The 22,093-nt window shown below is 47.0% G+C and overlaps 1 protein-coding gene across 2 annotated transcripts in view; it reads right to left on the reverse strand.

Moving 5' to 3' along the window:
* ARHGAP40 (Rho GTPase activating protein 40) overlaps window positions 1-22,093 on the reverse strand; it is a 149,169-nt gene that overhangs the window by 43,075 nt on the left and 84,001 nt on the right. For both annotated transcript variants that reach the window (XM_075347556.1, XM_075347555.1), the window contains exon 2: window positions 7,806-7,975. In XM_075347556.1, the coding sequence (XP_075203671.1) occupies window positions 7,806-7,975 (170 nt within the window). The remainder of the gene's footprint in view (window positions 1-7,805; window positions 7,976-22,093) is intronic.

Consider the following 22,093-nt stretch of genomic DNA (forward strand, 5'->3'; position numbering starts at 1 on the left):
TCCCGTGCCCGTTGGTGTTGCTCGTTAGCCTGCGACCTTAACCTTGGCACCTCTTGTCTGTAGTTGGTCTCTTAGCATGAAACTAAACGGGTCCCGATCACCAGTATGGCTAACTGGGTGAGCTTGCTCTCAGGGTTCACGCTTGGGATTTTCTGGACTATGCAGTGGGAAAGTCCTATCCCCCTCGTTGCGCTAGTACCCAGATTTTGGAGCGGGTGGAGAACGGATCTTGAAGGCTCCATCCTCATTGGTTAAATTACCAGGATGCATGAAGCTACTTCCTGGCCTAGGGTCCACGTACCCAGTCGTGCCCTGGCCCCTGCCCGGTGATGGCACAAGACTGCCGGCTGTCCTCCTCGACAGTCCGTGCCCCTTGTCACGATCCCCTGTAACCGGGGTCCAGCTCCTACCAGGCCCAGACCAACGTCTGCCACCTAGTACCAAGGAGCCCAGCTCCTGACCTCCTCTCACTTTCACCTCCAACACAACTCTCTCCCCGTGACCTCTCCTCTTGAGAGTCACTCCACAACTCACTGTCTCCTGACACTCCTGACCTCCCCTTAACCAACCCCCCCAAGTGGCCAACCCTATTCCTTTCAGGCTGTTCACTGGTGTGTCTGGTGGGTGTGGGGCAGAGTGTTCCTAGGATTTTGATTAGCTTGTTCTTAGCAACACCAATGGTCAGGGACCCTTAACCAAGGAGGCGGTGGATATCTTGCAGAAGGGCAGATTGCACAATACCCTGTGATGACCTGATAGTGCATCTGTGACGCCCTGGCCTGTGTCTGGCCAGCCTAATAAATACCATGTCTACAAGATGACCTTGGCTTAGGTGGGACAACCTACTAGAACACTGTTCTTACTTTTAAGTCATATTTACTTTGTTTTTATAAAGTACACCCACAAAATTGTATCTCCTAATTCTAACTAATCTGGTCAGTGTTGATGGAATGCAATGAGCGATCCTTCGATTATACTGCCAATAACTCTTAAAATCCAGGATGTTTCTATTTACTGAAATGTATAACAATCAAATAAATGACAAAAAAAATATATTGGACATTTTGTAATATGTGCCTACTATTTAAATATTGTAATACAAGGTTGTCAATACCGTTGTACAGAATTTTTAATTAGTATTCCTTATTTACACCTAAGATAACAAATCAAAAAGAACTATAAAATAAAAAGATAAAGCAAAAGTGAAAAGAAAAAAAAAAACGGACAGTGCCACCTTGTGGGTAAGTAGTTTTCTGCAGGTCTGAACCGGTTTGGTCAATTATAATATACAGTACAGTTGTGAGTCTTGTGACTAAACGTTTTTAAACTGATGTTGGTCTTCACAGTGTGCCACTTCACTTTTTGTAGTACTAATTTGCATTAACTTTCCAAGAGTGATCAGAAATACAAATATAAAATAAACCATCAGATCATCAAGAACCTTGAAAGACAGAGCTCCAACAGCTATGAAGAAGGTTTTAAAGTGCTCAATCAAGTAAGTGCCAGGACGAGGTACTCAAGAAGAATCAGGGACGACATTGGTTCAACACCAGTGCAGAGCTTGCTCAGGAATGGGAGCAGACAAGTGTCAGTGCATCTGCGCGCAGAGTGAGAATGGCCTGGTGTCAAGAAGGGCAAGAAATAAGCAACTTCTCTCCGAGAAAAACATTAAGGGCAGACTGACATTTTACAAGTAGTACTAGGATTGGACTGCAAAGGCCTGGGGGAAAACATTTATGTTTAAGCCCCCTTTAGACAATGGGACATCTTGAAAAATGATGCCACGAAGCATTCTGAGGCCATTCCTGTGTTGGGTTGGAGCACCATGTCACAAGATTGAAGTGATAAGCAAGTGGCGCAATGAACATTTACGGTACATTTTTGGTTAATGGCCAGAAAACTCTACTCAATCCATATGAGAATTTGTGGCAAAATTTCAAAATGCAAATAGAGAAAAAATAGAAATTGTGATAAAGTCCAAGACAAGAACAAGTTGCCACCAGTCAGGATTTGGCCAAGAAGTTGATATCCACGGCAAATTGCAGAAATCCTAAGCATAAATGGTCAATACTATAAATATTGAGTTTTTACATAAACTTGATGCATTTGTCAATAAAATCTTAAAAAAAACCCTAAAATTTATGAAAATACTTAAAATTGTACTTCAGTACCGATAGTAACAACTAAAAGATCTAAAAGCAGTGAAGCAGCAACTGTAACAACTAAAAAAATGTGAATATACACTGTAAATGTTGGCAGGCTGCACGTATTCTTTACATTCTTTGTCTGAAAGAATTTGTGACTCACACAGAAATGTATATATAGGAGAACTGACCTCAAGGTATAGAGCTGATTATAAAGTGATCAACACTAAATTTAAAGGCTCCTGTCAAAAACAGGGATAGGCAGCTGCTATTGTGCCGGTGGCTGATAAAGTAGACTACTGAGCAGGCCAGATGACAGGCTAAAACCTATAATAAGAATGTAGCGATCGCCATGTTACGTAACCTGTGCCTCGCAACATAGTGTATACTTGCCCTAATGGTTATCCAAATGGAGATACCATATACATGTAACTCAAATTAAAATTCTAGATGACAAAGTATGTCATTTACATCAGTATCACAAATTCCATATTGGATACAGAAGAAAATTGCTCAATTTTAGTTAAATGGTAATTGAACTTTTCTCATAGAGCAACAGGACAAACTGATTTCAGAAGCTTTGCATTATGCAGGGATAAGCAAAAGGGTAAAACAATGTTTTTGAACTTTTGCTTTTCAGGCTCCATATCTCAACATCCACTTAATCTACCTTCATATTATAGACAATCATCTTGGCTATCTCGTACATAAATTTGACTTGACACTATTTAGCCTATGATTAGTTATGCAGATTCTTGTCATGTCACTACATTGTTACAGTTTTGCTCATGGCGTTTGAAAAATCTTTCTCTTCCTGTATACTACAAATAACAACTGGTTTTCACATTCCCTAATAGCTCAGTGTGTTATTAGGTTGTTTCCCAAGCAAAAGGTCATTGGTTCGAATCAAGGAGCAACCATGAAGAAGATTTCCCAAGAAAAGAGAAACCCCATCATCCCAAGAATAGAGAAACCGCATCATCCAGCTGATCGATAGCGGCCTCTCGGCCAAGAAAATTGCCAAACTGCATCATGTGACTGCCATGACAGTTGGAAAAATAAGAAATGAAGTCTGTCCAACCATTAAAAAGCAAAGTAGTATGCATCCAGGCAAAATAACAACAACTTGGCACATCACAAAGTCTACCAATTTTGGCGAGACAAACGACAGTAGAGGTAGCTCATATGCTGCATAATAGTGAGATCACAGACCTCCATGCAAGAACCGTGCAACTTAAGTTACACAAGTTTGGAATGGTGGTCTTCAGTATTGTCATAAGAAGTGTTGGCTAGAGTTTGCAAAAAAGTATGAAAAACGGACCGTAGAAGATTAGAAATGGGTGACTTGGAGCGATGAGACGAAAGTCAGTGAACTAGGCTCTGATGGATGTCAATGTGTTTGGAACAAATAATGATAAAAGGGGCTAATGGATCGAGAAATTGAAGGAACTGTCAATTTTGGTGGAGGAAGCCTGATGATTTGGGGTTGCTTCACAGCTAAGGGCATTGGATACTTGACCAGGATCGATGGTGGTCTCAATGCTGAACTATTTGCAAGCTTCTTACAAAACGACTTACTTCGTACACTCGAGTACTACAAGTATGAAAAGGACAAAATAGCTTTCCAGCAGCACAATGACCCAAAACATGCGTTGAGATTAACGAAGAAATAAGTCAATGATAATAAAGTAGAGGTGCTGAATTGGCGCCAAAAGACCGCAGACCTCAACCCAATTGAACACTTGTGGACAGAGTTGAAGAAAAAAAAAATTGTTGTATACATAGCCAGATGAATCAACCAGTATGCACCAATATTAGGAACGTATAGAAGAGGCCTGGGATCAGATTTCGGTTGAAACATGCTTGACTTTGATCAAGAGCATGCCCAGAAAGAGTCGGGCAGTGTTGAAAGCCAAAAGGTGGATTTACAAAATACGAACATATTTATAAAACTTTTAATGTAGATTTTTAAGAGCAAAACAGTAAGAATTCAGTGGCATGAAAAGAATCTGCATAAGTAATGATATGCTAAATAGTTGCAAGTCAAATTTACGTTTGAGATAGCCAAGATGGTTGTCCATAAAATGAAGGTAGCTGACCTCCAGTCTGTGGGTCGTAAATGTCATTTTCTCCAGCCCCCAGACAAATTCCTGCGGACGACAGTGCTCAGTCTAGTGGCCCTGTTTTGCCTTCACTTTAATTCCTTTTTACAAGGCAAACATGCATTTACTACAGAGGAGCATACTTTGAGGGCAGCATTGGTGTACTCTGTGCTCCCATCCCATCAATGAAGACAGCAGCCCTGATGTCTCATGTGATCTTTACAGCAGTTACAGGGTCTTCCATGCCATGTGTCTATGGCAGTCTCAGTGGCTCCTATGCCATGTGTATACAACAGCCTTAGCTTCTTTTAAGCTATTTTTATACGGCAGCCTCAGTGGGGGTGAGCCCCATTAACTCCCTAGTACTCCAAATACCTTATCAGTATGTCTTTGAAGTGTCAGGGGAAACCAAAGCAACTGGAGAAAACCTCACACAAACACAGGAAGAACATACAAACTTCCTTGCAGATGTTGTCCTCTGTGGGATTTGAACCCAGAACACTAGAGCTGTAAGGCTATGTGCGCACGTGTGCGCTCTGCACCGCACCTAAAAGGTGCGCTTCAGAGCGCAGCTGAAAAGCTCCGTTCTGAAGCGCATGGTGCCGGCAGAGAACGTGCGCTCTGCATGCAGCTCCTGCCATAGACAGAGCAGGGGTTGCCGGCAAAGCGCACGGAAGAAGTGACATGTCACTTCTTAGAACGCGCGCTTCGGGAAGCAGCCGAAGCACTTCGGTCTAAGACGCCACGTGCGCATGGCCCCTGCACAATGTCCATAGATTATGCAGGGGACGCAGGACGCATGCAGTTATGCTGCACTACAAAGCGCAGCGTAACTGCATGTAATTACGCAACGTGTGCACATAGCCTAAGGCTACAGTGCCAATCACTGAGCCACCGTTTTTGTATCTATCCAGGATGCAGGGCCTATTCCCAAGGACCCATAAGACCAGTGCTGGTAACAGCAAAACACAATCAAATCCCTGCTTTTTCCCATTCCCAAAGACTGGTGACAGGCTAGGCTTGGACCCAATGGATGGCCACCTAGGGGTGGAGCCAATCCAGTCCACTAGACGACATCCAGGGGGGAGGGGTCAGACAGTCAGTGAGTGATAGTAAGTAAGTGGAAGTGAGAGGAGACGGACGTAACTGCACTGACAGGAGAGTGTAACGGTGACCTGAGGGCCCAGGCATGTGGTTGCCGGTGGAGTACTCCCGGAACTATAGCACCAACAGGGTACAGAGCCCTAGGTCAGGCAAATGCTCCAGGCAGACCTGATAAAATCTGCACAGTGAGTGGACCATCCAGGACCTCACTGACCGTAAAGTTTGGGACACAGTAGCAATGGGAGAACCGGGGAGCAGGACCAGAGGAACCGACCCCAAAGGGTTCAAGCTACCTGTCATACAGACTAAGGCTGAGAGACTACCAGGAGGGGACCCCCAGATGCTTCAAGCCACGGGGATCCACCAACCAGAGACAGGTGCAGGGGAAAATAGCCACCAGGGCATCACACCACCACTGGAACTAAAAAGGGACCAGTGGTGAGGACCAGCCTTCATCGGGTTGCCAGGCTTTAGAACATCATGAGTAAAGAGACCACTTACATTGCAATCCCTTGTGTGGCCTACGTTCTTTCCGCGCCCAACATTATCTATCCCCTGAGGCCTGGCCCTACTTGCGGAGGGCCCAACATCCAGGCTGCCACTAACACCAGTCCCAGTACTGAAAACTGTGCAGCGGCTGCTCCACTAAAATATCCGCAACCTGGAAATGGCATCATGACAAAAACTTATTACAACTCCCCTGTAAATAACCCCCTTTTTAAAGCGACCCCCAGGGTCACTGAACCGGGCAACAGCCACCCAGTGACATATCCCAGCAGTAAACTGCCCGGGACAGAGTACCCCATAGCCCTGGGGCGTGACAGAGGCAGTCGATGGCTGTGGCACTTACGTAACCTTGGCAGCTAATCAGTGAGTATAGAAGCTCTGCTAGTGTAGATTGAACACCCAGCTCAGAGCCACTGAGTTCACAGATTGGCTATGGTGGTGTCGACATGGTGCCTAGCATTGGCTACAGCGCAGGCATCAAGACCAGTGCTGGACCTGGGGAGAGTGAGTACATCGCTTTTTTTTTTTTTTTTTTTTTTTTTTTTTTTTAATATAACCTTATTTGAAAGGGAATGTGACGCCCTGGACTAGCCAGGTAGTCACATACATAACAACATGCACCCACCCTCTCCACCCTAGACAGTAACAACAGTCAGACAAAAAACCCTTGTTGCCTCCCTCCAGGGCCTGATGTCCACACCAGGTGGGGCGGAGCCAAGTGGTTGGCCCCACCCACCGAGGAGTTCACAGGCCTGGAGGCGGGAAAGCAGGCAGTCGAGTTTAGGAGGTGAAAGTGAGAGGAGTAAAATGTCTGCGTGTGCCTGGGTAGGAGCCCAGGCACTGACAGCAAGGTTGGCAGATGGTGGTGGCCGTCTGCAGGAGTTGGTGTAAATCTGCAGAGCTGTAAGGACCGGGGTCAGGCGTTGGCCCGCCGGTACTGAACCGGGGAGCGGAGTGAAGCTAAGCACACAGGCAGGGCCATCGGACCCCGACCAGGCTTGGAGCCGCCGTCAATAGTCAAATCCAAGTGTGACAGGAACCCCAGGGGTTTCCCAACAACCAAGTCCCGACAGAAGGCAACCGCTCACACCGTGAGGATATACAGCCACCGCCACAGGCTAGAGATCCAAGGGCAAGCGCCTGCGGCCAAAACGGGCTCCTACGGCACCTATACGCCGGGGACCGGACTACCGGTGGGCAACCACAGGAGTCAGAACATTCTAAAAGGTGCAGGGAAAGAGCCACCATCAGCTGTCCGGGGAGAGCACAACAACACTGCAGCCGGCTGCGGGACCCGTCCATCCGGCCTTTTTGGTTTACCAGAGACTCTATCAGTGATTGTCTGAGTGAGTACACCAGTGCCGTCCGGCACCGCGCCGCGCTGTCCCTGCAACCCTGCACCACAGCCATCCAGCCTCCCCGTTACACCACCGGGCCCCGGGATCACCAACCCCCTACCCACGGAGGGGACAACATCCTAGCTGCTCTCTACCATCTCTCTCCCTTTTCACTCACGGGTGAGGAGCGCTGCTTGAGTCCCCAGGTCCGGCCCACCGCTCGAGCCACCGAGCAGCAGCAGCAGAAGCCCCGGACCCGAGCGCGGCGAGCGCGTCCCCTCCGCCCGCGACAGGAACAACCCCTTTAATTAGTATTGCACATCCTAAAAGTGAACTAAAATATGTTTTATTTTTATTTATATTTTTTTAAAAAGGTTCACATTTGTAAAATGGAATACCATGTGACTTTCCAGGATTATTATTACTATTTAGTAACATTTAAAGGGTATTAGCCACATTATCACAGCAACCTGGAGATCATTACACCCAGAAAATCCAAAGAAGACTGAATAATACGAGTTCTTTTGTATCAAGTTTGTAACAATCGCATTTCTAAAATGTTCCTGTGGTTTCAGATCCATAAGATTCTGAAGAGGCTCAAGGTCACGTACCTTCTGGGGTGCTGGGCTCAGACGAGCTGCTTTCTTCCCCATCAGAGCCCTGCATCTGTTTGATATTTTCCACCTCTAACCAGAAGTCGTTCATAGAAAGCGGGTCAGAGGTTTTCCGGCAGCGGGAGCTTGTTTGGGGCTGATTCATGTTGTATTGGCAAGTCTGCAGGCTGTGGAGACAAGGACAGAAGTATGAGAAAGACATAGGGGCATAATGATGACAAGTGGATGATAAGGCTATGTATACACTCAGCAGCGCATAATCCATTTAGTCAACTGTACAAAAAAATCAAACAAAAAGCAAGATTTTGATTTTAGTAGATTTTTTTATTTACATATTTGTAAGTTCAGTCTCCAGCACTACATTAAAAAGTATAATATATATACACCATTGTACCATTATACCAATATAATATACCATTGACTCGGTTTTACAATAAAAATTGCATACATTAAATTAATCCCTTTGACCTAATTAGTCTATTGTACCATGTCAGAATAACTATGAACACAAGATCCAAAAATTGCATAATAAATGAAATAATTGTCCCAAGGGGCATATGATTATATGCTCAAATGGCAATGCAAACACACTATGATTATTATGAAATCTGGAGAACACAGGAGTATAATGCTAAAAATATACAACATTTATTTTATTAACATGTAAATAAAAAGACACAAACAAAAGTGTGAAGTAACAAAACGGTGAATTAAAAAGGATAAGAATGAGATGCATCATCTGCGGACTCAATATATAATGCAGGTGAAAAAGGTACAAAAACAAAAAGGGAGTGGGATCAGCCATATACTGTCCAGTAAAATGGCAGTGCGGATTATGGCCAAATCAAAACAACACTATCAAAAATGTAAACCCACAGAAAACGGAATGCAATTGTATGAGACACATACCCATGATGTAATATAAAATGTACCCAGATTCACAGCAGAATGATCTCCATAGATCGCGAAACGTACATTGGGGCTATTCTTGTCTATCTTGTGACTTGCTTCCATCATCGGAGGAAGAAATATGGTGTAACACCATGGAGGAAAGAGGGGAAGGGGTTTTGTGCAGTACACCTGTCACACGATTTGTGCTTGATCGGTCAGCTGACTGCAATTAAAAGGCGCATGTGCGCATTCACTGACCCTCAGAAGTTAGCTCCTGTACACAGCCTCCTATATGCAATGCATACTCACCCCTGTATATAGCCTCCTATATAAAGTTCATAATACTCAGCCCAGTGTGTGCAGGGTTTACCCGGCCGCAGCGCAGCTGGCAGTTAACCCCATACCTGCCGCACCTCGCTCCACTTGCAGGGGCTCTTCCGTGCTGGTCGCCCAACACTTCATTCATACGGCATTCCTGGGACATAGTTTTAATTATCAGACCTTCATTCTGTGGTTCCAACAGAACGATAAAGTTTTAGGATACCGGCATTGGCCCCATAGGAGTTCTCCTCAATCTCCACATTCATGGATATACGGTATACATTGGCGGCCAGACCATTCCCTGGCACTCGGGAACCTTCAGGCTCCACTAGGCCCCTCATCCCCCTGGCCAGCGTCACACACGCAAAGTCCGGATCATTCCAGCTCCTGAACCCAGTCATCCCACCCACAGGGACTTGCAATGTGCCTGACAGGGTCCACAACATTATCTTCCCCAGGCTACTGCTTCTGGTCAGGAACAGACCTACCCTACTCCGGAGGGCGCAACTGACCTTCGACTGCCAGGAGAGTTCTTCGGGTAATTGCAGCAGGGGAATGATCGCCTTCCCGACCGGCTCGATGATACCCACTGCATGGGACGTAGTTAGACCAATCCTACACTTCAAGGATCCCACATTCCTCCGGTCCAGGATTGACCCTTAGGGTCCAGCAATTTACTCTACTTGGGAGCTCCACTCCACAACTCCCACATATGTGGTGTCTTTCTCTCCTACCGGGACGCTCATGCTAGTGATGTGTCGGTCGTGAACGATCCAACACAAAGATCCAGCTCCCTGCTGTGAACGACAGGAGCCGGATCACCACTGTGAGCCGCTAAAATATCTAAACGGCTCTTTTCGCCTTCAAAACCCCGCCCACCCGCGGCTAAACTCCACCTACTCAGCAATCTAATTGGGCGCTTGTAAGTGGGCGGGGCTTAGCTGCGGGTGGGCGGGGCTTTTTCCAGTGTTACTAAAATCTTAAATATGTGTTCACCTGCGGTGAACACATATTTAATAAGGAGCCGAGAACGAGCTGAAAGATCCGGCTCTTTTTGCTGAACGGAGCCATAGGAACTGGATCACCAAAAAGAGCCGGACTGCCCATCACTAGCTCATGCCCTTTGCTTACAACTCCGGGGCCATCTTTTGACCGTTTACCAAAATACAGTTACACAATAAAACAATAATCATCCAGGTTACAAACCGTTTGCAGGTCTGGGGTGGGTAGAGCCCTGCAGCCTCCTACACCTGTATACAGCCTCTCAAGCAGTACATACTACTCAGCCCCTGTATACAGCCAACTATATGTAGTACATACTACTCAGCCCCTATATACAGCCTCCTATACGCAAAGCATACTACTAAGCCGCTGTATACAGCCTCCTATATGCAAAGCATACCCCTCACGTCTGTATATAGTTTCTTATACACAGTTTATACAATTCATTCCCTGTATACAGCCTATTACATGCACCACAGCCTCCTCTGCCCTCTGGATCCAGTCTCGTCGAGTCTCAATACCTCAGTTCTCCGGTGGGCAGTAAAGTGCATGTCCTTAGATGTACTTCTGCGTGTGCATGTGGATAGGTCAGCATGCATCAGCTGTCAGGTTCACTAACAGAATTGTTACCTCATAAGGGGTTAAAGGAATACTCCAAGAAAAACAGATAGCTTGTTATATTTAGTACAGAGCCCTAAGGGGTAAGTGCATGACAGATTGTAAATACACCCCTCACACCCTACACTACACATAGTAATGTGGATTAGTGTGCGTTCGCGGCCAAACCTGCATATTATGGATCAGTCCTAGAGGTTATGTGTATGGGACAGCTCCAATGTCCCCTAACATCTGCCATAATGAGAAAGAAGGCACATGTGAGATTATTTAACATACGCGTTTTTTGCGCCCCAGAGTTAAGAATTTAACATTGAAATTATCTAATCTTTTGAAATGAGAGTTCACCAGGTTTGACTTTTTTTCCCCAAAAAATTCTGATTTACCTTGAATTGAAATATTGCAAACCCTCCAACTGCTTTGAAAAGACGCATGTTAGAAACGCAAAAACGGTGTGCGCTTGTTATGTTAAAAGGCTAACAACCTGCAGGTTAGAGTACTAACGCTGTGCAGCCGTCTAACTGAAATCTTGGCTACTGGGAGGAAATTAACTTTATTCCTCCTGGCAGCATCCATCTTTCAGACATAGAGGTGCTGATGCAGAGGCTTTAGTCACCGCTCATAGTGAGCAGCAGCTGTAAGCATACCCTGGCACTAACAGACGGCCAGCTCTGTACTGATGCACTGCTGAGCCAGCTATCAATCAGTGCAGGGGTGTGGATATGTTAAAATCAGTTGTATTTGCGCTTCCTCAATATTCATTGATGAGCTCTGTATATAGTTGCACCTTGCTGACATCAGAGTCTATATCCATGTTTTATTCTTCCGTTAGTGAATCTGTTACCAGGATTGTGTGTAATCTAACACCTTTCCGACATCCAGCGTACATGTACCCCGCAGCGTGACGTGAGCATAGGGGGGTGGTCTATGCCCATATGTTCCTGCTATGAAGACACTAACCGCGTTTTATTATATATTAAGTGTAGACACCTAGTGGTCAGGTCTAGGTAGTGCTCATGGATTTAAATACTAGAATCTAGCGCTGGAAATGGACTTTAACGCAAGGAACCTGTCGCAGGCTAACTCAATCTTACATAGTTAGTTAGGGACTGATTCGTGAATAGATCGGATGCTCAGGTTGCTGAATGCCTTGGACTGTAGTTAATGGGTGCGAGTTTACCCAAAAAGTAGTCTACCGACAGACACCATGACCCCTAAAGCAGCCAGACACAAGTAAGGGTGGTACCTGAAGCCGGTTCATGGCAGAAAGGAGCAACCTCTACCACGGAAAGCTCTACTGGAGGATGTTTAGCATAGATCTGGGCAAATAGACTGCTTTAGTAACTGACAGACAAGCAGAGTCTGGTTGTCGGTCGTACCGCTAGTGAATGGGTCCCTGTGGGTGGGAGACTGACTGAGCCAATTGGAGACTGAATGACTGATGTGATGCCAGGCTGGTTGGAAGAGTGTACCGCCCCGCGGGCTCGGCTGCGACGGCCGAGCCGCTCGGATCTGTGCTCGTACGGTGGGTGGTGGCTCGAGCTCCTCACGGACCCGGGGGTCACTTCGCTCTGCAAGGGGGTTGGGCACTACACGCAGGGACTTGACGGGGAGTTCCACGGCCGGGGCCGCGGTGGGTTGGTTTGGGATGCAAGTTCGTGACGCCACCCACGGGTTGTGGTGAGTAGATGGACACCACCGCTGCCGTTAACTAGGCCTCCCCGGGACTGTGTTGTGCAGCTTGGTGTTGACCCCTCCGTGGATAGGGGAGTGATAGTGGCGGGGGCCTGGGGAAGGTGCGGAGGGGTGGGAGCGGGTGTGGGTGTATGCTGGTGCGGTGCGGTGCGCGGTCCGAAGGCACTGGTGTACTCACTATGACACAATACACTGGAGTCTCTGGTAAACCAAACGGGATGATGAACGGGGCCCGCCCGGCTGCAGCTTCTTCCTGAATGGGCTGGTGGTTTCCACCTTTCTCCTGCACCTGTTATATGAATGTTTGACTCGTATGCCTAAGCAACAGTAGTCCGCTCCCCGGCTCGCTGATTGTCGGAAGAGCCCTGTTTGCCCGCAGACGCAGGCCCTTTGGGTCTCTATGCCTTGGCGGTGGTTTTACCCTGTATGGTTGGGCTGTTGTCTTCTAACGGGTCTTGTGTGGGATAGGTCCTAAAGTCCAGTCCGCAATCAGTTGATTTGACTCTGCCCTGTCGGTTTGGGGCTTTGTACTGGGTCTGAGTACCCCTCCTGGTGCTCCGGTTTCCAATTGGTTCCCCGGTTCGGTACCGGCGGGCCACCGCCCGACCCCGGTCCCTATGGTTCCACCGGCTGTAATCCCAGCTCCTGCAGGCGGCCACCACCGTCTGCCTCCTTGCGATAGGTGACTGGGCTCCGACCCAGCCACCTGAGTAGACTGTTGGCACGCCTGGTCACAGGTCTGCCCTTGAACTCGTCCTCCCTCCTTCACGGTCAAGGCTACTCTCTACACTGCTCTAGAACTTGTGTCTTTTCCCGCCTCCAGGCCTGTGAACTCCTTGGTGGGCGGAGCCAACCACCTGGCTCTGCCCCCCTGGTGTAAACATCAAACCTGGAGGGTGGTGACAAGGGTTTCTTGGTTGGCTGCTGTCACCTACTCGGGGAGGGTGTGTGTGTGCGTGTGTGTGACTACCTGACTAGTCCAGGGCGTCACAGGAGTATGGACCTATGTCAGGGAGGCTATTGCCAGAGGGTAAGGAGGAAGATTATGTGTGCTGTGCTATGATCATGGCTCCTAAGTTAATGACTATGCTTGTGAATTTACTGTCGGCTAAGCACCTAACCCATCCAGGTAGAGTAGAGCAGCTAGCGCATGGCAGTAGTTCTCCATCCTACTCAACCTTAGGAAAGGTCTGTGAATGTAAGGCCCTTCGCTATGACTGCAGGTATCCCCTTACTCCCCTCCTGTCCATATTGGCAAGAGTCACCAGGGCTTGGACAGGAGTTACTGGATGAAGCCCCCCACAATATAGTCTCAGTATTTCTGGGCGACCAGCAGTAACCAAGATAAAAGAAGGTAGTCCGATAGGAGGAGTTAAGTCTAAGATCAATGATGTGCTTTGAACCAAAACAAATGTAGAAGATGTTGTGCCCAGCATGAGAGGTTTTGTTGCTGCAAACCTAAAGTGTGCTGAAGTTGAACTAAGAGAATGTGCCCACTGTCTCAGTTGTAAAGTCGGAACTGTTGAACTAAAGGTTAACCAGAAAAATAATTGTTTGCCTCGGTGATTGTCTTCATTGCCGGAGGGAGCAGAGTTGCCCGAACTAACGGTGATGTGCAGCTTCTCAAAAAGGATGGAACCTACTTAATACCACTACTAGCACCCAGCCAGATCCATCAAACCAAAAGAACACAATAGCCCCCCCTTGCTCTGTAGGGATGAATGAGGCGTTAACTACAGAAAGGATCCCCTCGCACGTGACTGCAACCCAGACAACTCTCACATGCGTTCCAGCAACCCACCGTACAGGTACAGTATGATGATCATGCTGGGTTACTAGCAGAGTCGGCAAAATCAGCAACAGGTGTCAGCTATATACACACTGTGTGCAGAATTAATTAGGCCCTGTGCGCACTTACCGGTTTTTCCCGCGGATTTCCTGCGGTTTTGCAGCATGTTTCGCTGCAGAAAATGTTCATAACATCTCTGCAGTGATTCACCAGCAAAACCTAATGGGAAAAAAAAAAAATGCTGTGCGCACTATGCAGAATTTGACAGCTGCATGTTTTGCTGCGGGATTCCCGCAGCAAAAACAATTGCATGTTACTTCTTTTCCGCACGTCGCTGCGGGATTTCACTCCATTGACTGCAATGTAATCGTGAAATCCCGCAGGGCATAACGCAGGCAGCAAATTCTGTGCGGTTCATTGCGTTTTCCTGCGTTATTCCCTCCAGTATTTCGCAGTTTACCTGCGGTAATGTACATCGCTGCCTGTGGTTTGCAGGGAAGTGATGTCATTATGACAGGAAGAGGAAGCGGAGCAGAGAGTAAACACACACACAGACACAGAACACACACACACACACACACACAGACATATAGAACACACATAGAAATCAAACGGAAATATAGAAAAAAAAACAAAAAAGAAAAAAAACACGTGGGCTCCGCCGTATTTTTACCTTCCAGCCGAGGTAAGCACACAGCGGCGGCCCAGTATTCTCAGGCTGGGGAGGGTGAGGGGCAGGGTTAACGTCCCCCGCCTCCCTCCCCCCTCCCGCAGCCGAGAATATCAGCCGCAGCTGCCCCGGGACTGTTGCATGCATTATTTGACCGTACCGGAGTGTCCCCGGCTCTTCTTGTTGCCGTGATGCAGTGACAATCAAGGTAATGTAAGGGGTTAATGGCGGCGGATCGCCACCACTAAGTCCAGGCTTGATCATGGCAGCATCTGAGACAGCTGACATGATGAACCCGTAAGTAAAGTGAAAAAACACACACCGAAAAATTCCTTTATTTTAAATAAAACAAAAAAGCTCCTGGTTCACCCGTTTATTAACCCCCCCCCGAAACACACAGCTCCGGGGTAATCCACGTCCTGCGATGGTTGCATCCAGCCGCGATTGACACAGACACAGCGCTGAATGCAGCCTCACAGCGAGACAGCAGAGAGGTAACCACAGGGCATTTCCCACGGCCGGTAATGTGAACTCACTACCGCTCGGGAGAAATGCAGTGTGTGCTCACAGGGACTCTATCTATCCTCTATCTATTCTTCTATCTATTCTTCTGTCTATTTCTCTATCTCAGAATGAAATGACTTTTTTTTTCTTCAATGTGCTTTATTGCATTGAATGCAATAAAAGCACATGTACCAACCCGCACGCGGCAAAACCGAACAATACCGCGGTAAAACCGCAGCAAACCGCATGCGGTTTGCCACGGTTTTTTACCGCGGTTGCGGGAATCTTTCAATGCCTGCGGAATTTTCTTGAGAAAATTCCATTTTCCAGTGCGCACAAAGCCTTAGGAAAGTTGTATTTTAGAGGATTTTTTTTTATTATTGATCAACAACTATGTTCTCAATCAACCCAAAACACTCAAATTCAAAGCTTAATATTTTTGGAAGTTGGAGTGGGGTTTTTTTAGATTTGGCTATCTTAGAAGGATATCTGTTTGTGCAGGTAACTATTACTGTGCAGAATTATTAGGCAACTTAATAAAAACCAAATATATTCCCATCTCGCTTGTTTATTTTCACCAGGTAAACCAATATAACTGCACAAAATTTAGAAATAAACATTTCTGACATACAAAAACAAAACCCCAAAAAAATTAGTGACCAATATAGCCACCTTTTCTTTATTTTTTCATCTTTTAGACTGTTACTGGCCAGCTATGCTGTGGAGTAGTTGGATGCATGTAATGGAGCACTGTCCTGCATGAAAATCATGTTTTTCTTGAACGATACAAACTTCTTCCAGTACCACTGCTTGAAGAAGTTGTCTTCCAGAAACTGGCAGTAGGTCTGGGAGTTGAGCTTCACTCCATCCTCAACCCGAAAAGGTCCCACAAGTAAATCTTTGATGACACCAGCCCATACCAGTACCCCACCTCCACCTTGCTGGAGTCTGAGTCAAAGTGGAGCTCTCTGACCTTTTCTTGATCCAGCCTCTGGCCCATCAAAAGTCACTCTCCTTTCATCAGTCCATGAAACCTTGAAAGTCCTTGAAAAATCAGTCTTAAGATATTTCTTGGCCCAGTCTTGACATTTTATCTTAAGTTTTTGAGCATGGCACGCCTTGTGTTTTTTGATACTCCAGCAACGTTGCAGCTCTGAAATATGGCCACACTGGTGGCAAATGGCATCTTGGCAGCTTCAAGCTTGATTTTCCTCAATTCATGGGTAGTTATTTTGCACCTTTTTTGCCCAACACGCTTCTTGCGACCCTGTTGGCTATTTTCCATGAAACGCTTGATTGTTCAGCGATCACGCCTCAAAAGTTTGGCAATTTCAAGACTGCTGCATTCCTCTGCAAGACATCTCACAATTTTGGACTTTTCAGAGCCCGTCAAATCTCTCTTCTGACCCATTTTGCCAAAGGAAAGTAAGTTGCCTAATAATCAAGCACACCTTATATAGGGTGTTGAGGTCATTACACCACACCGCTCCTCATTACAGAGATGCACATCATCTGATTTACTTAATTGGTAGTTGGCTCTCAAGCCTATACAGCTTGGAGTAGGACAACATTTATAAAAAGGATCATGTGATCAAAATACTCATTTGCCTAATAATTCTGCACGCAGTATATAATAGTTTACACCCTGCAGTAACACATGCGATAAATGCTAGTGTCAATCACTGGTGTTTAACCATTTTGATGCCACTATTAATAGCAAGAGCAGCATGCATCTGCTTGTTAGAGGGAGGGAGGGTTCAGTCCTTGCTTCAATTACAATTTCAGCGTGCTGATGATCTTCATCGTGAACCTACCCTGAATAATTTCAGTGGGGGTCATCCAGCTACGGAGGCCTGAAAGGTCCTACCTTGAGTGGGACTTGACATGCCTCCTTCCCGTGTGTGAAAAAGCAAACAATTGCAGAATATGAGACCAACAATCAGAGCAGGGAAAGTTGATCTACCATAATGGGACTAAGTTAACCCCTTCATGACCTTGGACATGTATATATACATCCTAGGTCGTGTCCCCCGGTAACCACATGCTCTGACGTCGAGTCCACAGTAATCCCCGCACATGTCTGCTGATTGGATCAGCAGACATGTGCAGCTAACAGGCGTGGGTGGATCAGAGATTCACCCGCACCTGGTAAACACTAATTTCTCTAATCTTCTCCATTGTTTGTTTATGCGTATATGTCATCAGCATGCAGACCCATGTTTCACATGTACCCATAGACTTCTAAGGGAGCATGTGATCCATCTTGCGACTGCCAAATAATTGGCATGAAAAAAAGTCCCAGCATTGCGATATGATCCTCATCTGTGTTATACGGCCGTCTGACTGAAAAGTGTGTTCTTTCCGCCTTTATCTGACTAGCATGCACTTATGTAACTGTATAGGAAAGCACAGCAGATAATTTCCATTTCATATATAGAAGATTGCAAAGAGATGTAGACCATGCTGTATACGTCTCTTTAGAGTGTGTTGTTGTGGTGGAGAGATTCTTTGGGATCCATCCTAACCAAGCACAAATGATGGGCACATACCACCTAAGCATATGCATCTAAAATGGTCCACAAGAAAGTGTGGCTCTAACCTTCGTTCAGGCTGCTGCCACAGCAGATTCAGATGATCTTGAAAAAGTGGTAAGGGTTAAACATCTTAATCTAAAATCTACTCAATATGGTAAAAAGTCATTTTTTAATTTTCTCAGATTGTAATGGTAAAGAAATTGGTAATATACTTATGCGATAAAAATATTTATTGCTCCCCCAGATGAATTTCTTGAGGGGTTTAGTTTCCAAAATGGGGTCAGTTTTGGAGGGGGGGGGGGGGTTCTCCTTTTCTGTCCCTTCAGGGGCTCCGAACGTGGCACCCACAAACTATTGCTGCCAAATTTCTGCTCCCAAAGCCAAATAGTGATTCTTCCCTTTTTAGCGCTATCAAGTGTACAAATAATAGTCTGCAAATGCAACATGGTGTCCACAGTCTATTCTGGCCAAATCTCTGCTGTTTTCCTGCTCTCACTCTTTTGAAAATGAAAACATTTGGTGCTAAATCACTCAAAGCTCAAAAATTGCAATTTTTTCTTCAAAAATCGGTGAAATTTTAGATATATTTTCATAAATAAATGCAAAATCATATCTCAATCTAAATCTACTTATATCTCAAAGTACGATAGGTTATGAAAAAACAAATCTGACAATCACTGGGATACGTTGAAGAGATCCAGGAGTTATTACCACACAGTGACACTGGTCAAAATTAAAAATGAGGCCTGGTTAGGAAGATTAAACCACGCTTTGACATGAAGGGGGTTAACGTCTAACTGTACTTTTGGAAGCACTCGCCTTCATCTCTAGCTTCTTCCTCTTCTCCACTCTCCATAAGCTTTTAAGAGGCGCAACTGTCATCGCATCCCCAAGTAATGTAAAAATCTGACTTCACTTATGACACATTTTACCAGGGAACTGAGAATAAATAGTCCAGTAGCTATAGATATGTTCAGGGGCAAACCTACAGCTTTATGGGGCCAGCAACCCTAGGAGAGTCTGAGACCCGAAGAAATGCCCTACACATCGGAGCAGGAAGGGGTTGAGACAAAGGCGCCAGATGATACAATGGAGAATGGCTCAGGTGTAAGGGGTTGAGTCAAAGGCGCCAATGAGACAGGCTCAGGGGTGTTCTCTCAGAGTGGGTGGCTGGCATAATTGAGAAGGACCAGCTATTCCTTAAGAATGGGGAGGGTTCTAAGCAGGAGATTCAAAACTTTGCTATGGCACCTTGACTCTTCTAGTTACACCATTGGATATATTAGCTAACATTATTACGAAGAGTCTTCTATTCACTTGCACTATTGGTTTATGAAAAAGCTAAAATATAATGGACGGTTTCTTTTTAAGATCATAGCGCAATACCATGTGTAGTCTGACTGCTGTAAGTATCAGCTTCCCGTTCCTGACCACCTCTGATCACTGCACGCAGCTACAAAAGGAAGCCCATACTTCCTTATCATTAAAAAGACGGAAATTCTATCATGTCACCAGGGATTTCCCTTCCACAAGTGTTTCCACAATAGAACATTCTCTAGCACGAACCAAATGTTCATATGTACAACACTTCTTGAATACTGATCATAATTGTGGAATTTCACAAACCTAAAAGTGCTTAATGGCATAACGGTATATTTCCTTAACATTTCGTTTTGTTTTTCTGAAGGTTCTCTGTACTCTAAGTAGGGAATGTAATATAATTTGTGATTATCCAGATTTAATGATGAGCGAGTTTCCAAATACACGAATTCGCGATACTCGTAAAGAGTACTGTGCAATACTCGTGTATGCATTCCGAATAGTGTGTGCAAAGCAAGTCAACGAGGAATACTCACAATGTAACGAGTAACCCGAATGCTGTACTATTCGCTACGCAGACAAATAGTGCGGCATTCGGGTTACTCGTTAGATTGCGAGTATTCCCCATTGACTTGCATTGCACACACTATTCGGAATACATATGTAAGTATTAGACAGTATTCATTACGAGTATCACGAATCCGAGTATTTCGAAACTCGCTAATCATTACCCAGAATATGTGTTCTTCACCAAAGGATTTTACACTAAACAAATTTAGTTTGAGTCTGCGTGAATTGGACACAAGTACCATTTATAAAAGGAGTCTCAAATTTTAAAGGGGTGGTGTTCTAAAAAGAACACCTGTCAATACGTGTAATGGATTTTTTAAAGAGGAGGAGGGGGTCAAATTGAAGAACCAGAACAGAGTTTCTTTGTAACTGGCTTCCTCTCTGGCATACTGACATGGCCATGTATCACATGGAAATGAATACCAATTTGAATACTTGCTATGTATTTGTGACGCCCTGGGCAAGCCAGGGGTCACAGGTCACAACACCACACACACCCCACATTCCCTGCAGGAACACCTAGGTCAGACCAGAAACCCTTGTTGCCTTCCTCCAGGGGCTGATGTCCACACCAGGGGGTGGGCCAGGCGGTTGGCTCCGCCCACCGAGGAGTTCACAGCCCTGGAGGCGGGAAAACCAGGCAGATAGATATAGAGTCCAGTGGAGTCGAGAGTGAGAGTTGAAAGTGTGAGGAGTAAACAGTGAAGTAGAAGGAGAAAAAATAGAGAAAGAGAAAAGTGACAGCAAGAAGCCTGAAGTTAGACCGGGTGTGTGCCCCGGACTAAGACAGCAAGGTTGACAGACGGCGGTGACCGTCTGCAGGAGAGACTGCTTGGAGGTTGCCAAAAGGACCGTGGACGGGTGGTGACCCGGCAGTACCGGAGCGGTATACAAAGAACAGTCAGCACCATTGGCAGGGGCCTTTCGGATCCCGGCAAGGCTAGGAGTCGCCGAATTTGCCAAATCCGTCAGTGAAGGGGACCTTCGGGTCTCCCAGCAACAAAGTCCCGATTGAAGGCAACCGTCCGACCGTGAAGGGGAGACACCGCCACCGCCAAGGCACCAGTTTCCCAGGGCCAGCGCCTGCGGGCAAGAAAGGGGCTCCTCCGGCCCATATCCAAGCTGGGGAGCGGGTTACCGGTGGGAATCCATCGCGACCAAAGAACCGTACTTAGGTGCAGGGAAGTGACTGTCACCGCTAACTGCAGGGAACATCAGCACCGTAGCCGTCCGAGGGACCCGTCCAACCAGCTGTTTGTTTACCGTGAACTGTGTCATCATTCTTGGGCTGAGTGAGTACCTCCATGCCGTGTGGCACAGCGCTACCCCTGCGTTCCTGCACCTCCACAGGCCCCATAACCCGCCTGTCCACCATCCCAACCCCATCACCGGGCCCCGGGACCAACCAACCCCCTACCCACGGAGGGGAGAACTAACAACTTTGCTGCTCCTTGTCACCGCTCCCGGGATTCCCATACAGAGCAGCGGTGGTGTCCCTACAATCACCACAACCGTGGGTGGCGTCACGGACAATAAACTATCCCAACAACCAAAACCCCCCTTTCACTCACGGGCGAGGAGCGCCGCTCGAGTCCCCGGGATCCGGCCCATCGCTCGAGCCACCGAGCAGCAGCGGGCCGCAGCAGCAGCGGCAGCCGGACCCGAGCAGTGGGAGAGCGCAGCGTCCCCTCCTCCGCCCGCGACAACTTGGCGTCACGAACAGGATCTTACCGCTCTGCCGTTGGGTAGAGGTGTGCCTTGTGACCGCCGGAGGTGTCCGGCCGGAAAATTTCAGAAGCCGCCATCTTTGGCGCGAAGAGTTCCCGCTCGAGCGTCTTCTCGAGTAGCAGAGGCGCGAAGGCTAAAACCCCGCCCCGATAGAGGAGGGGCCGGAAAGAAGCTAAGGGGGACGGAAACAAGATGTCTGCGCCCGACGGAGCCGCTGGAGGAGCGGTGGTCGCAGCCGCAGTGGCACCCGTGGATGGGAATGGGCCTGCCCAGGTCCCGGCCGTGCTGGCGGGAGGTGCCGCGGCCCCCGCTCTCGCTCAGGTGATGCCGTTCTCCTTGCCTTATGCGCCCGGAGCTACCTGGCTACCGCAGTATGACAGGAGACCTGATGCTTTACAGGTCTTCCGGAAAAAGCTTAATCCGCTTTTGGAATTGTACCCCCTGACTGATAAGCAACGTGCAGCGGTAGTGCTGGGCCAGCTAACCGGCGCGGCTGAGCAGGAAGCGGAGACCTGGGCCGAGGGGGACCGGCTCTCTGTAGCCACCATATTTGAGAAGCTACAGACTGCCTTTGAGACCCGTACCGAAGCTGAGCTGAGGATGCAGTTTTACCAGTGCCGGCAACGGCCTGTGGATAGCATTCCGG

The sequence above is a fragment of the Anomaloglossus baeobatrachus genome, chromosome 5 (genome assembly GCF_048569485.1).
Source record: "Anomaloglossus baeobatrachus isolate aAnoBae1 chromosome 5, aAnoBae1.hap1, whole genome shotgun sequence".
Lineage (NCBI taxonomy): Eukaryota > Metazoa > Chordata > Amphibia > Anura > Aromobatidae > Anomaloglossus > Anomaloglossus baeobatrachus.